The sequence below is a fragment of the Globicephala melas genome, chromosome 2, assembly GCF_963455315.2.
Source record: "Globicephala melas chromosome 2, mGloMel1.2, whole genome shotgun sequence".
Taxonomy (NCBI): domain Eukaryota; kingdom Metazoa; phylum Chordata; class Mammalia; order Artiodactyla; family Delphinidae; genus Globicephala; species Globicephala melas.
Window position 1 is genome coordinate 164,438,307 of NC_083315.2, and position 16,533 is coordinate 164,454,839.

Consider the following 16,533-nt stretch of genomic DNA (forward strand, 5'->3'; position numbering starts at 1 on the left):
GCTGGGAGTAAAAAATTTTGGGTAAATGGTATCTATTTTAAAATTTATATCAAACATCATATTGAATGGTGAAATACTGAATTCTTATTCTGAGCTCAGGACCAAGTCAAAGAGGTCCATTGTTACCACTTCTATTCAACATTTTGCTAGAAGTTCTAGTAAACGCAATAAGGTAAGAAAAGAAAAACTGGGAAGGGAGAAATGAAACTATCATTATTTACAGAAGATATGGTTGTATATATAAATGAAGAGACAAAAGAATCTACAGAATTATAATAATTGAAGTGAATTTAGTAAGGTTGCTAGATGCAAAGGCAATATAAAAAATCAATTATATTTCCATCTACTAACAAAAAAGAATTAGCTAATAAAATACAAACATCAAAAATCCAGAAATAGATTTAACCACTACATGTAAATCTTAAAACATTGCTGAAACAAATTCAAGAGGACTAAGTAAGTAGAGGGATATACCACATCTATGGATTGCAAAACCCAAAATTGAGGAGATATAAGTTCTCCTGAAATTGATCTATATTTTCAATGCAATACCAGTTAAACCCTAATGGATATCTGCACCCACCCCCAAGGAAACTGACACGCTGTTTCTAAAATGTGTATGAAAATGCAAAGGGTCAAGAAGAGCCAAGACTATCTGGAAGACGATCAAAGTTAGTAGTCTTTCATTATCAGGTATGAAGACTTTGTAAAAGTTCCAACTGCAATGCACTAAGCTTTTCAATACACGGGGCTGGGTCAAGTGGATCCTCTTACAGAAATAAATGAACTTTGGCTGCTGTCTCACACCATATACAAATATCAGTGCTAGATAGATTGTATGCCTAATGTGAATGGTAAAACAAGGCTTTTAGAAGAATTTAAGAATATCTTGATAATACTGGGGCAAAGATTTATTAAACCAGACCCAAAAATCATTAACAATAAAAGAAAAGATGGGTATATTGGACTTCATAAAAATTAGTGCTTTCTGGTCATCAAAGGTCACCATTTGGAAAGTGGAAAAGCAAACCAAAGAGAAGATGTTTATAATAATACATCAGACCGAAAACTCATATCATTAAAATATAAAGAACCCCAGCAAATCAATAGGAAAAAAACAGATAACCCGATAAATATGAACAAGTGACTTGAACAGGCACTTAACAAGTGAAAATTTCCAAATGGCTAATAAAGATATAAAAAGGTATTCCACATATCATTACTTCTCAGAGAGATGCATATTAAAACCACAACAAAATACACACTTAGCATAATGGATAAAAACACAAAGAAATACACACTTGCCAGAATGGCTAAAACTAATAAGGCTGATGGTACCAAGTACTGCTGAGGACATAGAGCAACTGGAACTCTCATACACTTGGTGGGAGTTTAAATTAGTACAACCACTATTGAAAACTATTTGGCAATATCTTCTACAGCTAAATATACATCCATCCTATGATTTAGTAGTTTTATTCTTATGTATAAACCCAAGAGAAATGAGCGCATGTGTGCACTAAAAGATATGTACAGGAATGTTCATGGCATCTATAGACATAAAAGCCAAAAATTATACGCAACCCACATGTCCACCAACGGTAGAATGGATCAATTATACTATACTTATTTGATGGAATACTACAGAGTAATAAAAAAGAGCAAACTATTGTTATTGCTACATGCAACAACATACGTGAATTTCACAGACATTATGTTGATCAAATAAAACCAGACACGAAGACTACAGACTGTATAATTCCATTTACAGGAAGGTCAAGAACAGGCAAAACTATTCTATGGTGACATAAGTCAGAACAGTGGCTACGTCTGAGTATGGACTGGGAGCCTCATCTTGATCTAGGTGATGGTTATATGGGTGCATATATACGTAAAAATTCATTGAGCTGTCACTTAAGATCTCTACACTTTATACGTCATACTGCATTAAAAATGTTAAAACCATGATCACTACTTATGTAGTGTTAGTCCTCCATTTTGACTGGTCTCTTTGGCCATAGCATGTCAGGGGTCTGGGTGGAAGGCAGTAGGAAAAGTTTGGGAGGAGGTAGGGGAACAGAGAGGAAAATGTTATCAAATGGGCCTCCTAGAAGAAAATCACCACCTTACATTGCAAAGCTTGTGTATAACGTTGAATAAGTTCATTTATCCACACAATAGACAAATTAAAAGCTATTTATCTATAGGCCATTGAAATAGCATTTTTTTAAAGTAGCCCTCTCCACGTTCATACCAAATGTTTGTGTCTCAGAGTGGTAAGGTTGCTCACTTTCTCACATAGCATCATATTTTCTTATTCCTAAGTAACTTTCATCCCCAAATTTATCTTTCTCTGTCCCAATCGAGTCTTTATTTCTCTGCTCTTAATTACAACCTATAAATGTTAGTCGATACGTATTAAGAAGTAGTGAGTGAAATACCAGTGTAGGGATCCATTAACGTGTGTGGTCATACAACTGGAAAACAAAAAAACAAGAAAAGTACAAGTGCTGCAGTGAATGAAGACAACACAGACGGCAGTGGATAGGAATGGCTTTCCTTTGAGTTGTGGCATGACAGTACTTTTACTCTTAACTGTCCACATAGAACAGAGGAAAAACTATGTTTTTCATCTTTTTATCTTCCATTTACTTTCTAGGAAGACAAAGTCTTATCTTTATGCAAAGCCGTGGAAGAATTTACATAGTTACATAGATTACTGCAGCTTAGATGATTTTCAACAAGTTTTCGGTTCCACACCCAAGGATACATTACCATTTTAGACAGAAGTGTACAAGCTGTAAATTAAAATGCCAGTCTTTTCAAAATTCTTCCAAGTATGTGTATATGTGGTTTCCTCTTCTTTGTAAAAATTCATGCAGTAAAGTTTTAGGGGTAGTTTTCAAAATTTTAGTACTGAAGTATTAAATTTATATGTGATGTAGCACCTTTACATTCCCCTTCTTATCCATCAAAAGAAAGAGAATTATTGTACATTTAATCTCTCCTTTTACCAGTATTTATGACTTGAGCAAATAGGAGAGCATTACAGTAACCTAAAATAAACTGTTATGAAGAATCAAATGTCTACTACGGCAACAGGTCTTTTATGAGGATTATCATCGCACATCCATTCCAACACAACAGTGCACATTTACTCGACCAGCCTCTCACAGAGTTAAAAATAAAACTGCAGTTAAGAATGTCAAGTTCCTCAACCTTACTGAATTTTAGAACAAATAAGACAAGAGAAACAGTGATTTTCCAATCTATCTACAAGCAGAAATGCCAGGAAATAAACCTGTAGTATTCTGCTCATACAACTTAAATTTCCTTTTCTAAGTCATGACATTTTGGGGGGTTGTTCTTTCTGTTTTATTCTTCTTTTTCAACATAGGAGGACTTCAAAACATAAATTAAAAGATCAAAACTGCTCCCTATGGGAAGGAACAAGAATTAAAATGGATTTTTTTTTTTTTTTTTTTAGCGAAGAGACAAATTTTACATAACTGTACAAATTAAAAATGTTATGCAGTGGAGAAGATTAAATGGAAACCACATCATGTTAAGTATTATCCCAGTTTCCTGTGCTCTGGAGAAACGTTGCTATATTGAATACTACTTGACCGATCTGAAGTATTCAACTCCTTAGGACAACCTAAGCAGTATTCTAAGTAGAAAAATATTACAAAATGTCCTTCCACCTATTCCAGCAGAAATACACCAGGAACATTAAGCCTGAAGAATAACTACCAAGAATCCTGTCTGTTAATTCAAGTCTCCTTCTAAATACAAAATATCAAGCTTTTTACCATGTGCTCAAAGGAATAATGGAAAAGAGATGGCTGGCAATAAGCAGTACCTATTTTGCACTAATATGAAGCCAAGACAGATATATTTGGGAGCCACTTTAACGTCTTACGCCTTTTTGGTGTAACAGTAGGTAAATATAAAATACTGGCACCTGCTTAGTTCACAAATTCATGAACTAAACAGTGGACAACTGCCTTAGGGAAGGGAAGCATCAATTACCTAATTACATAACAGGGAGCTGGGCATACAAAGAAAAGGGCTCAGAAGAAATATCTTGAAATCTCAAAGGTAAGAAATGCTGAAGATGAGGACTGAAATGAGACTAACCAAATGTTTTTCAGATGAAAAATGTTGCCTCCTTGAAAATATACTTTTGCCCCATATAAACAACATTTAAATAATTACCCTTAAGGGAAACATTCTAAGGAATACCACAATTTGGAGTTACTTAACAAGACAGCAAATAAAACCTTTATGCAGCTGTAGCAGCTATTTTCTTTGGATGGTTTATACTTAAACTATTTATTTGATGCATCTGTTATCTTATGATTACTTTTCCATTCCTTGAGTTTTATAATAACTTGAATTTAAATTCTGAATTTTATTAGAGCCTGCTACATTCATTTTAGTGCCAGATAAAGGTATCAAATAAAGGGGAACTCTTGTGTGGGGTAAATAAATTAATTAAAGGCCAGAAATTGGGGTGTTATGGTGTAAGACATTTGAGGGTCCAAAAGTCATACAGTTGAAAGATATTTCATTATATTTCAATAATTCATCTATAATTATATTGCTATGGTGTAAGTAGCATATCAGTATTTAACTTATTTACTTAGATCTTAAAAATATCAGAAATGTGATCATACAATCACCCAGATCATGTTATTGATCATTGGGAGAACACCCTAATGAATAATGTGGTCTAACACACATATAGGGCCAATAACTTAGAAATTTTCACCATTTTGAGGTACCCTGTTCTTAATAAATATGACAATAACAGGTGCTTGAAATGTGGGCAAGGTGAATAAGTAGACTTTGAATTGTATACTTTTATAAAGTATTTGAGAACATACTCCAAAAATTGAGATACAAAAGGAATTCCCTTATTGAAAAAAATAGTCACAGCTATCCTAGTAGGTTTCTTTAAAATAACTTATCTTATATAAAGCCATTTGTTATTTATTTATCAGTAATAGTTATTTATCAGCGTATCAGTTATTTATCAGCATATCAGCATAGTTATTTAAGAAATCAGCACTAATATAAAAAAGTAAATAAAATAAATAAAAAATAAATAAATAAAATAAATAAATAAAAGGCAGTTTTTCAAGGGTAACTGAATCCGTAATTCCAAGACGGACCAGAATATTGAAATTAACTCAGAAGACTTGATTTTCTGTTCCAGTGGTTCAGTGGTTTTCTGTTTTATAGAGGTTTGGAAGAATTAATGAATTTCAAAACAGCTAATTTAATTCATTCAACCATAGGATCTGACACAGTAATTAGAAGAAACTGGTCTTTTAAAATGTCTTTCCTCTATTACTTTCCTTTTCTTATTCTTGCCTCCCGATTAGCTATATATAGTTACAAAATATATGAGTCAGGATTTATGATGATATGAAAATTACATCCACTATAATCAATAAAGGAAGAAGGGAAGGGATGATTTGGCTCTATCTCCAAAACTGTTACAAAGAGAATTTAGTGTATTTGTTGCTCTTAAATCTACTTCTATTTTTCTCCTAATACCAGAAAAGAGTCCTTTCATTTAACATTTTCATATGGATTATTTTTTAGTTCATTTTTGATGTGACTAAACGAAAGCTTTGTGAATTTTAAAGTGCAATTCACTGACACTAACAGCCTGCATGTACCATAACTGCTGCAAACTCAGCATCTTTCTGGTACTTATAAGTAGAGTGAGGATGAAGATATCCTCTAAGTGGGCACTCCTCTGAGTGTTTTCTGAGCTCTTCTCAAAAGCCCATTCTAGAAATCATTCAAGGAGGCTCACCAGTTGATAAATTAGCTTCTCTTTCCTTCCTTTCACTCTGCCTGCCGTTTTACCATTTCATTTTCTGTCAAGTCCTCCAGAAGAAGAGGCAATGAAAATAAATGAAAGTGAAACCCACTGATTTCCAATATTCACAATGCATCAATTACACCCTCAATCATTAGGGTATACCAACCATTCTTCTGGATCATTTCCCCTTAGCAACAAAGTCCCTTTGGTTTATACTTTACTAGTATCTTCTACTAGAATGCACAGTTTTAAAAATGTCTTGAAGAGCTAACTAACACATTTCTAGACATAGTCAACCTTACTATAGATATAAATGGACATTTTCTGATTATTGTAACCCTGTGCCTGATGGGGTCACATTCTGTGAATTAGCTACAGAGTTTGGTAATAATGCACCTAAGATTTCCCATCATTACTAAGAACGACCATAAGCTAGGAGTACAAAATTTTCATTGACTCAGTGAGAATTAGGTAGCCATTTGGGCCACTGAAAAGTATAAAAAGTTATTTCCGATAATCATTGTGGACAAAAATGTGAACAGGATAATACATTTTGAAAATAGTTTAATATTTGCCATTTTTGTTGCCTGTGCTATTAATATATACATTGGTTCAGTAATAAATATACTATTACATAGAGTGCAATATTTTTAGTATTCATAACTGGTTGAAATTAATGCTGCTATTATCTCAAGAAAGGAATAAATAAATATCATGCCTAATTCCAAACTAATGCTCAAGAGGTTATCATTAACAAAAACTACAAAATAAACATGTTGGGCCTTTTTAAGCATGATTCCTGTAAACATCGCAAAAAATCGCTTTTCTCAGTCCTGACATTTCGTGTGATGGTTTTAAAACAAAATACAACACACAAATCCTATCACTTCTTTTTTGCATAGGGGATGAATTAATCATATTTTAAAATGCAGCAATCATTCAGTGAAATGTCTTCAGCACACAGCACTTGTTTTCGGCATGAATTCAGAACTTTTGAGCAATAAAAGTGCTCTGCATAAGTTTATAAAATATGCTTTCTGGATTTCAATTTAACAGAAAAATTTCAAAACAAGTCATAGTTATAATTCTAAAGTATTATGTACATAATATCTGACTACAGGAGGAAAAGCCTCACCGCAGCACAGCACAGTGTACAAATAAGCACAGTGTTTAATAGATTTCCCTTTAGGTGTTCCTCACATCAGTGCCTCTGGGGCTAATGATTACGTTATACAAGGCCCCTTCTACTTGTTGCATCCGAAGTGGAAGGGGGATGTGAGGGCAAATTTAAAGTAGATAATGGGGGGGGGGGGAAGGCAAAAATACAGTACATATGCTTTAAAGAGTGCACTTTATGAAATAGCTTGCTTTATTCATATTCTTTTATAAAGTGCAACATTACTTAAAACAGAGACATGTACCTTAATATTTTGCAATAACCATTAAAACAAATTGCCAGGAAAGAGCAGTGCAAAATTAAAAACATACATAGCTTAGCATGCATCTCAGATGGGTCCCCAATATAGAGCGTGGGACCTGAAGTTCTTATATCTTTTTTTTTTTTACTTTTTAGAAAAAGATTAATAATAGCAGGTTATCGTCATAGGTAACCATAAAATAAAAACAATAAGTTAAAATCCTCTCTGAAGAAATAAGTATATGCCACACATAAAATTCATTACAGACTCTTTTTCAAAACAGACCTTTTTTGCTGATAAATCACTGTTCAAAGGGTGCAAGTCTCTTAAAAACCCACGATGCCCACAAGGCGAAGCAAAAGGTCTCATCACAGTACGAGGAACTCTTGTTGGCAGACATCTGAAGAACCTGTGACTTATTTTGTCAGCAGCTCAAATCTCACCAGTCCCTAATTAAATTGACAGACATCTTTGCTCTTTCAAAAACAGTCCTGTTGGCACCATGCTAGGTCACTAAACAGTATGACATGTGGTCTATTCACAGTAACATTCTCTGTCCAGTGCTTTTGGATGAGGATAACCAATTGGGTTTTCCTGAAAAAATTCCCTGCGAGGCAGATTCCAAGGAGACCAATGGGACACGTTTTTCAAAGCACAGAACCTGGCCGCAGGCGCACGATGAGGGAGCAGAAGGGACAATGGATCACCCGTTATGCGCCTACCGTTCCTATGCTGCTCAGTCTGAGAACTGGAAGAGGGTCTCTGGGTTATTGCTGTCGGCAGGATTGCTGGGCTGCAATGTCTTTGTGGGTGTCCTTTTGCCATGAGAATGGGAGGAAGAAGAGTGAGAGCTTTCACTGGAGCTGCTGCGCGTCTCGGTACTGGTGCTGGTCTTCTTCATTTTCCTTCTCTTCGCCAAAGGGGCCTTATCAACATTCTGAAGGCAAAACCCCTCTCTCTTGTATTTGTTAAAGGCCTAGGGGAGAAAACAAGGGGAACCCCCGTGAAGGTAAAAGGACTGAAGTCTTCCTGGACGTCATGACTTATAGAGAACTTGCGTTTGGCAAGCTTGGCAACCACAGCTTCAAGTTGTTCTGGGAACATGGTCCTTAACACCACTGTATCCAAAACTCCGGGCAGGGTACAGAAGCTCATGGGAAAGAGTTTCTGAGGGCTCTGTTTAAATCCACCTGTTAGGGCGTCCAAGAGTCACAATCCTAATAAATCTTTTGAAGAGGGCAGGGCTACCTCTCAATTAAAAAACCACCGACGGACTGGAAATTCTTGAAGAATGTCAGCAATCTAACTCACCTCTCTCCACCACTTTGACTAGTTCTGTGTCTGAGATTTAAAATTCCAACCACAAAGTCCCAACACAGAGCCCCTGATCTCCACTCCCACGTCAATGCAATCTGGGTACATCTTGGACACAATATATGCAGAGAAGATTAGCTCTATAAACCTCAGCCTGGCTTCCTCCTCACAGCAGCCTGTCTTTACTTTTCTTAGATTCAAGCTTAGGCATTGCTGAGTGACAACCTTACATCATATGTCACTGAGAAGATTTGGATCACCTGCCTCAAATGCTTGCAGTTCATCTCTTCACACCTCACCAGATCCCAGTTTATTAATATTTTAATCCATTTCTGCAGCTGAAGAGGAAATGCTATCCTGTCTCCTTTCTCAAGATAATCCTTTCAGAAGTAATTTAATTTCTCTCTAACTCATTGGCTCCTTATCCTTAATGTATTTGCATCTGCTTGGCACGAATGTGCAGAATCTACAGTTATTGCTACGCAGTCTCAGCCTTTCAAGTATACAGTCTTTACTTAATACCAATTAATTTACTTCTTATCCCTCACAGTCTCTAGAACATATTATGCACAAAATGATTTTTGAATGAATGGACCTTCACATGTGCCTTAGTTCCTAATGCCTATTTATAGCTTTTACAGACAGTCATTTAGCTTATTTGAGAGAAAAAGTGTTCTAATATAGACTTGTGGTTGCCAAGGGGGAAAAGGGGTGGGGGAGGGATGTATGGGGAGTTTGGGATTAACAGATGCAAACTGTTATATATAGAATGGATAAACAACAAGGTCCTACTGTATAGCACAGGGAACTAGATTCAATATCCTGTGATAAACCATAATTGAAAAGAATATGAAAACGAAAGTGTATATATATGTATAACTGAATAGCTTTGCTGTACAGAAGAAATTAACATAACATTGTAAATCAACTATACTTCAATAAAACAAAATTTTTTTTAAAGTTCTAATAGTATGCATATTGTTTTCCTTACCAAGTCAAAAATTTCAACTATTCAAATATCAGACTACTGCCTCATCTTGCAAACTCATTCTAAATGTCAAATAAATATTTTGTGGGTTAGCAGTGACTCTGGTCCCCATGCACTTTCTGTTTATAAATGTGTTTATATCATGAAGCGATTTATAAAAGCATATCTAAAATTAAAAGAACCCATTTTAAAAATTGTATTGCTAAGAGGGTGTCTCTTAGCAATAGATTATAGAGTAAGAACATCTATCTGATCCCTTTCCAAACCGCCCTACAAGTGCAGAGCCCAGAGCCTTACATGGAAGGTTGCTTTCACACAGGTGTGCACAGCAGCTCCTGAAGACCCTAGAATGTCTGGAGTCATCAGAGGGTTTGAGGATAGCTGACTGCCATCTTGAAGCCATTCATTGTATCTCAAGCCAGACATTTTAAGTCTTTTATTTGGATCGACTGTGAGAAGTCCTGTGGGAATAAATAAGATATTTTTATTTTATGATTTGTCATTTCAAACATAGTTTAAAGTCAACCTCAGACATAGATCTCAATTATGTTCACAAGACATGATGGTTTCTGAAAGGCGTCAACCTCCTACAAAGATAATTACGTACATTTTCATGTACATTTAAATCCCCTAGTGAATACCGGATGCTAATAATAAAGCCCACAGTAGCCTATATCTGGAGGCTGTAGGCTAGCTGGCTTTCCAATCAGGAGAAAATAACCACCTAAAACAAGGACTCCCACTAGTGACCAGGCAAACTCCCCCAAAACAAAGAGTACCGAGATTTACTTCATTCATGTACAGGGAATGTGGAGGTATGGAGATGGACACTCAGAGAAGAGCTGCGGGGAGGCACACAGACAAAACCCAGGTCTCATCACATTACAGGACAAGTGCTGTAGCACGAGCCACACGCACGGCAGGCCCAGGGGAAAGACTCAGCCTAGGGAGTGCGGGCATCCTGGAAGGCTCCCAGGAGACGAGTCCTGGGGGATGAGCCGTAGTGGGTTTGATGAAGAAGGGTGCCCTTCTTCAGGGATTAGGAATAGCACGTGTAAAGGGGAGCAGAATCCGAGCGCTCAGCACATTTGAGGAATTCAAGTGTTCGAGGATGGTGGAGCGAAGGTGACAGGAAGCAGAGGCAGGCAGGGCCAGGCTGTGAAGGGCTTTGAATTGTGAAGGCTGCACTATGGAGTTTGACCTGAAGCTCACGGGGACTGTCTGAAGGATTTTTAACAGAAAAGAGGCATGACTGCATTTGGCTATTAGGAAGGTCACTGTGCCGATGGATGACACGTAAAGTGAAAGGAAGTGAGACAAGTTGAAAGCATGTTGTGGATTTTAGGAGACAGACGATGACAAGAACTAAGGTGACAGCCATGTGAATGGGGAGGAGGGGTGGCTGGGAGGGATGCTGCGCCCGCAGGACCGGGTGCCTGGCTGCGGAAGGCGAGGGAGGTTGCGGGCATCTAGGGTGATGCTGGGTCCCGTCCTGGTGATCTGGCTTCGTGGCCATGTAAAAGGAGGGGGAAAGGAGGAGGCACATGCTTGGGGGAAAGGAGAGTAAAAAGGAAGAGGTTCCTTTTGAAGGTGTGAGACTGAGATGCTGGTGGATCCAAGTGCTAGTGCACGTAGTGAATGTGGATAAGATTAGTGAGGGAGAGTGTTCTGAGAAGAAAATAAGGCTGAATAGAGTAGCCTGAAACCTTTTAGAACACACAGGGACTCCTTGAGTAATTCACAAACAAATATATGTCATGGGTATGATTCCACTTCAGTCACTACACATCATATAAAATATGAAATTTTCCATTAGATTCTTACCTTGGATCAAATCTTTAGCCTCTTGGGATACATTCCTCCAGGCTTCTCCTTCAAAGGAGAAATCTCCCTTTTTAATTTTCTTCATGATTTCCACCGCACTGGTGCACGTCAAGCTTTTGTCATGAGATTGGAATGGAACTTGCCCTGACAACATTGTATACTATCAAGAAAAAAAAAGGAGCAAAACAGAATGTCTGCCAAAATCACCATCAAAGCCACTCTGGTAATTTCATGACCAACTTAGCGTAATTTCCTAGATATTACACTTAGCATTACTGCATTTAAAAGATTACATGGCTTCAATCACTGAAACAACCAACACATTTCAGACTTGTCTATAAAAAGGAATGGCTTAGTATGATATCAAGATTTAAAGCCATTTTGATAACTGTATTCAGATAAGAAGAATAAAAAAGGGATACTCTAACCATCTCAAAAGATGGTATTAATGTTGACAGGTTGGTGTGTACATGCCAAAGGCATTGCAGGCCCTGGCTAAAATGGCCCAGCAGGGATCAGGGGACACACATGAGAATGGAGCCTGAAGACGCTGAGCTGGAGTGGGTGTGTGGAACATAAGACCTGGCTGACGGAGAAGAAATTATTGCCATGGAAACACTTGTCTGAGGCTCAGGATCCAACATCCTGGCAGGGACACCTGGAGCCAGTACGAGTAGTCAGCTGAAATGGCTCTTTGAAGCTCGAACAAAGCTGTGTGCTGGGACCAGCAGATGCACTGATTCGTAAAGCTGCAGCAGCAGTCGCTGTGCTGTGGACACGGCACTCGGAATCCCCCGAGGAGGCCCAGAAGACACGGCCAATTACACGCACAGGTGCCCATCACCTCTCTCTGTTGCACCAATGCTTCTTCCTTAACTCACACCTGTGGCCTCACTGAGGGGGGCTCCCGATGATCAACTGATGAAGGAAGAAAGGAAATTTGGCCTACTTGTCAGGTGGGTTGGCATTCTTTCACTTGGGTGCAGCTGGCCTGTTAGAACATGAAAAGCTCAGTGAAGACACCAGCTCAGGACAATACCCTGTGGGGTTGGGGTGCTGTCCTTTAGGACTGTGCTGAACCAATGGCTGATCCACTGGTGCTGGGTCCCCCATATCTAGATTCTACGGGCACACGACCCACTTGTGGAATTCACGTTTCCTGTTCCTGCAGCCTTAGGGTCTGCTCAGTGAGAGGTCTTGGTTCCACGAACTCAAGGGATCAGCTCCACTTGGTAACAGTAGGTGGCAACTCAGTGGTGCACCCTCTGCTCTCCCTCTTTCCCTGCCTCCCTGGGATTATGGTCCTTAGGTACATGACAAAACATAAGCTTTAACGTCAGGTTCTGCTTTCTGGGGAATCCAGACTAAAATATCTTTCTATTGTTGAGGAAGATTTTGACCTGTTTCCAGTTTGGGGCATTTTGAAACATGCTGCTATATATCTTCTTGTACGTGTCTTTCGGTACATAAAAATACACGTTTCTGTGGACTGTATCCTTGAGATTGGAACTGCTGGGTCATTTGGTCTGTGTATGTTTGGTAGATACTGCCAAGTAGTTTTCCAAAATCTGCTCGGCTTCTTATCTTACCCCACTTCCTAACAGATACATTTGTGGCTAAGTACAAGAAAATATCCTTCATATTACAGTTTTCTCGCTCTCATGTGTAATAATTCAACAGGCTTTTGCGTGGAAAAACTAATTCTCTGTCTTTGGAAATCTTTAAAGGAGACTGGTGACAGGGACTTTGTAGAAAAGATCCCTTTTCTGGAAGAGTTAGAATTAAACAAACTTTAGGGCTCCTCTCAACTCCAAGATCTTACAGTTTAGTTGATTATCCAGGAATCAACTTCTGTTAAGAATAATTCTGTATCTGCAAACTGTTTGCAAATGGTGTGATAAGAAAGTATCTATATACATAAAGATATACATCTCTTTCTATATATGTGTGTATATATATGTATGTATACACACACAAGAGGGAATTAGGGAGAAAGGAAAAGTAAATGTGGCAACATGTTTAAATGTTCACAGTGTTATTCTCCCAAATTTTCTCTAGGTTTGAAATTTTCACAATAAAATTTGGGGAAGAAATTGAAAAAATAAGAAATCCTGAATAAATCTCTTGGAAGAAATATGTTTTAAATGTTATTATATTCCATCCTGTGGGTATGCTATATATTCCTATGGGATAGTATATAATCCTATCCTACGTTTTCTAAATACTGTCTGTTAAGCTCTGAATCATTGTGTGCCTTAAAATTCATATGCCAAAGAGCCAACCCCCAATGTGAGTGTATTTGCAGGTAGAAACTTTATGGAAGTAAAGGTAATGAGGTCATGAGGGTGCAGTCCTCATCCAATAGTATTAGTGTCCTTACAAAAAGAGACACCAGGGAGCTGACTCTCTCTCTCTCTCTCTAAGCGCATGCACTGAAGAGAGGCCATGTGAGGACACAGTGAACAGATGGCTGTTTGCAACCAAAGGCGAAAGCCCTCACCAGATACCAACCTTATGGCACCTTGATATTGGACCTCCCAGCCTCCAGAACTGTGAAATAAATTTCTGTTGTTTAAGTCACCCAGTCTGCAGTGTTTCATTATGGTGGCCCCGAGCAGACTTAAGACACTGTGTAAACTCTATTTTAATTAAAGTCCTGTGAATTTCCCGTGAACTGCACATACATGACGTAGACTGAGTTGTAATCAAAGCTGCATGGTATGATGTGATGCATCTTCCTGAAGTATTTGTTTTACCCAATGGGGGTAACATAAATTATTTTCATATTAAAGTATCCATATTCATGTGTATTAGATGCAACATGTAAAAGGGCCATAGATTTCTAAGGCAAACCAGACGACCCCCCCAGAAAATTTTGTGCTTACTATGGGATAGCTCAGGCTTTGTATCTAGATCCTCTGGAGATATGCACTCATTTATATGGAAAAGTTTGCAAAGCATTCTTCTTATTTTTTTTTTGGACAGTTTAATGCAGATGCTAACTATGCTTTTCATCTGTATTTCGTGTCTCTAAAAGGCAAGGATTTTTAAAAACCACAACCACAACCTATTATTACAACTAAAACAATTAGCAGTAATTCCTTTGTATCATCCAATATCCAGTCAATATTCAAATTTCTCCAGTTGTGTTATATACATTGTATAAATATATCTGTATGACTTAGATTTACAGTTTGAATTTAATAAATAGATTTGAAATTAGAATTTGTTTGAATCAGAATTTAAGTAAGATGCAAACACTGTTTCTTAAGTGTCTTTTAATCTATAGGTTCCCAGGCTATTTTCTTCTCATAATTTATTTGCTGGAGAAACTCGGTCGTTTGTCCTGCAGAACTTCCCGCAGTCTGGCCGTTGTGATTGTACTCTTGTGGTATCATTTAATCTGTTCTTTGTCCCCTGTTCCTGTTTAAAACTTGACAATTAGATCTAGAGAGAAGCCTGGCTTCTCCCCATGCCATTATACAAAGTTATTTCCACAGACACGGCATTTGGAGGCTCTAGAATACCTGTCTGCATGTCTAAGATGGTCTTTTCAAACCTTAAAAAGCATGGTAATTATATTTGGCCTGTATTTAAGTAAGGGCTGTTTTACAAGGGGTAAACATATTATTGCTAAAAAAGAAAGGCTCTTTTTTATTTAGACGAATTTTTTAGGAGAGTGCTACTGAAATCAGTTTAAGTCAAACAAAACTCTCAAATCTACAGAAATTAGTTTTTTATTTTAATTTAAAAATCATATTCATAAATATGTAATTTCAGTTTGAAAATTATAAATAATGACTTAAAACTGCTGAAATAAAAACCATATAAAGCTTAAAAATAAAAGAACCATCCTGCAAGGACAACTGGCTTCCATTGGGGGAAAACAAACTGACACCAAAATAAATCCCAGATGGAGTGCATAAGTATAAAAATAAAACATAATTCTAAAGGAAAATTTAAGAGAATATTTTTATAATCTTGGGTTGGGGTGGAGTGACAATCTGACATCAAAGCCAGATACCACAAAGGAAAAGACTAACATATCTTACAACATAAAAATAAAAAAACTTCTCTATTTAAGCCTCTCAAAAAACAAAATTAAAACCCCATATTACTACAAAGTTTTCAAAGACATGAAAAACCAGAAAAAACATTTCCAATATTAATGGCAGACAAAGAATTAAAATCCTTAATAGACCTTTAAGTTTCCATAAGAAAAATTTCCCCATAGGAAAGTTGGCAAAGCTCATAAACAGCAATTCATAATAGAGAAAATAAAAATGTTCAAATACACGAAAAGATTCTCAAACTGAATACTCATCAAGAAAATGCATGCAAATTATAACAGTAGGAAATAATTTAAAATTGAAATTGATAGTATCCAATGTATTCACATACAGTTGATGAGAACATGATCTGATAAACCTTCTAGAAGGAAATACAGGCATATATGTCAAAATAAAGATCTATATATCCTTCTCCTAGGAATCTATTCTAAGGAAATAATGAGATATCAAACTACATATATAACATAATCTCATTTGTTAAAAAAAACCCTGAATATATATACAAATATATAGAGAAATCTGTAGAAAGATATAAAGCATACATAATAGGGGGTAGGGATGGGAGGAGAGTAAGCGCTTACACAATATTATCTCTGTATGATGAGATTACGAGTGATCTCACTTTGTTCCTTATATCTTTCTCTGTTGTCTGAAAACTTCTCCCTATGATTATGCATTACAGATTATATGCAGAAAAAGTAAAGCTATTTTGAGAAAAAAACATGCCGAGATTCTTCTAGCTTAATGTTCTGTTTCTGATCCCGGCATCCAAAGAGAGTTTGTGAAAAGCATGCTCACCACGATTACTATAAGTTACTATAAATATTTTTAATTTTTTCTATTAATTTGTTAATTTATCCTAAGTGATATTCCTTAATTACATTTTAGCCTGAAAATCTCAGAGAATATATTTTAAAATATTTTTTCTATTAATGAGTCACTTAGCTATTTTCACATTATATCTAACATGCATATCTTATGAAAATATACTACTGCTTCTTTAAAAATACATATATACATAACTGTAATTCACATTAAACACAGTTGCCTTAAATATTCCAGAATAAACCAAAATAAAAA

At 36.8% G+C, this 16,533-nt stretch overlaps 1 protein-coding gene across 6 annotated transcripts in view; it reads right to left on the reverse strand.

Moving 5' to 3' along the window:
• Window positions 1–7,371: 7,371 nt before the first annotated feature.
• Window positions 7,372–16,533, reverse strand: part of RPS6KA5 (ribosomal protein S6 kinase A5) — a 181,345-nt gene continuing 172,183 nt past the window's right edge. For 5 of the 6 annotated variants that reach the window (XM_030883579.2, XM_030883583.3, XM_060295196.1 and 2 more), the window contains 3 exons: window positions 11,384–11,543; window positions 9,857–10,020; window positions 7,372–8,233 (listed from right to left, as the gene is read on the reverse strand). In XM_030883579.2, coding sequence (XP_030739439.1) covers window positions 7,994–8,233; window positions 9,857–10,020; window positions 11,384–11,543 — 564 coding nt within the window. In that variant the 3' untranslated portion in view covers window positions 7,372–7,993. The other variant, XM_060295193.1, reaches the window with a different exon arrangement.